Source organism: Penaeus monodon, chromosome 8, assembly GCF_015228065.2.
Source record: "Penaeus monodon isolate SGIC_2016 chromosome 8, NSTDA_Pmon_1, whole genome shotgun sequence".
Classification (NCBI taxonomy): Eukaryota; Metazoa; Arthropoda; class Malacostraca; order Decapoda; family Penaeidae; genus Penaeus; species Penaeus monodon.
The window spans coordinates 1,140,807-1,142,305 of record NC_051393.1 but is presented as its reverse complement, the minus strand read 5'-3'; the positions used below and the strand labels follow the sequence as shown (position 1 = coordinate 1,142,305).

The window sequence follows — 1,499 nt, the reverse complement described above, 5'->3', positions numbered from 1 at the left end:
GAGGGTCATTCGTCCACGCTTGAAGGCACAGATGTCTGCAGAGAGTTAAGTTAATACTGAGGATGCTTATTATCTTAATTCTATCGTTCATTTATCTTTCTTAATATTCATCTTTCTATGTCTGTATATATCTATCTATCTATCTAAGTTTGCCTACCTATCTATCTGTCTATATTTTTGCCTGTATATAGGCCTACAGCGCACCAGGATTCTACATGTATGTAAACTGCTCTTTCACTTTCAACAGTATATTTAACGTAAACATTTTGGTTCGGATTGTCTGGAATCCCGACCCAACGCATTTTCCACCTCACTTCCCCACTACACACCAGAGCACACCACCAGAGGCCAGACCTTGAGTCCAATCCCATAGGACGTTCGCAGGACGGGCACCGAGGTGTCCAGGGCGTGGGCGAGATCCCAAGCCAGAGGGAGGCCGTTGATGATCAGGTCCCTCCTGTGGGCCTTCATCTTCCTCGCGACGCCACCCCAAGACCCGCTGGTGATGCTATGGGCCGTCGCAGCCTCGAGGGAGAAGGTCAGGTTCAGAACTCCGGCGATTTCTTGGAGCATCGTTACAGCCAGGCCAGTCATCGTTGTTTCTAGGGGTGGGGAGAGGGAATCAGTGCGGTTACTGGTTTGCATATGTTTATTGATAACGTTGGTTAGCTTTCAAGACAAGACTTATCGTAAAAATATCGAGAGGGCGATAGAATGCAGGTCAAAATAAAGCCGTCTTTGGTAGAGTTCAGAAGTCCAACGCGTTTGGGGTTTGGCTGAGGTACTTACTCGTCCTCAGCGCTGACTGGGCGCTGAATGCACTGCCAGGCACAGGATGAGTGAGGAAAAGACTATCTAACACTTCATTTCACACATGGCACTTAAGTATCAACGCTAACATAACAGTACCGGTGACCACTCAAAGACCCCCCTCTCTCTCTCTCTCTCTCTCTCTCCTCTCTCTCTCTCTCTCTCTCTCTCTCTCTCTCTCTCTCTCTCTCTCTCTCTCTCTCTCTCTCTCTCTCTCTCGGGGTGGTCACACTGTCCGGATATCCTTTACTGATCGGGATTCCAAGATAAAAATCCCCACTGAGTGCGGCACCGAGCAAAAACCGCTATGTTGGTCCTTCGGTTACGGAGGGAAAGATGATGTCAAAGCAAAAACTGTAGTATAATTACTTGGAAGTTTATACTTGATTATCTGAACGGTGATAATTTTATCATTTTAAACATAATTACACTGCAGAAATAATTACAACCAATGACGTTGCCTCACCAAAATCTTAAATATAATCTAGACAAATACACAACCACTCTGACACCCTAATAACATGGAGCTCACTTCGGAAATTATTTACATCCTGGTATATCAACTAGAAACTTTGCTTTGAACGGGGCATAATCGTACGTTTGGCAAGGCAGTGTTACAATCATCATCAGTTAGAAATATTCTGCGGTTGAATTAGGGGGTACTGGGGTAGCTGGCACGGTTGTATGTA

The 1,499-nt window shown here is 45.6% G+C and overlaps 1 protein-coding gene across 1 annotated transcript in view; it reads right to left on the bottom strand.

The window, feature by feature from the left end:
• Positions 1-1,499, bottom strand: part of LOC119576052 (glutamate receptor ionotropic, delta-1-like) — a 9,542-nt gene that overhangs the window by 3,367 nt on the left and 4,676 nt on the right. Inside the window, exon 5 of the mRNA XM_037923576.1 lies at positions 355-602. Within this exon, the coding sequence (XP_037779504.1) occupies positions 355-602 (248 nt within the window). The remainder of the gene's footprint in view (positions 1-354; positions 603-1,499) is intronic.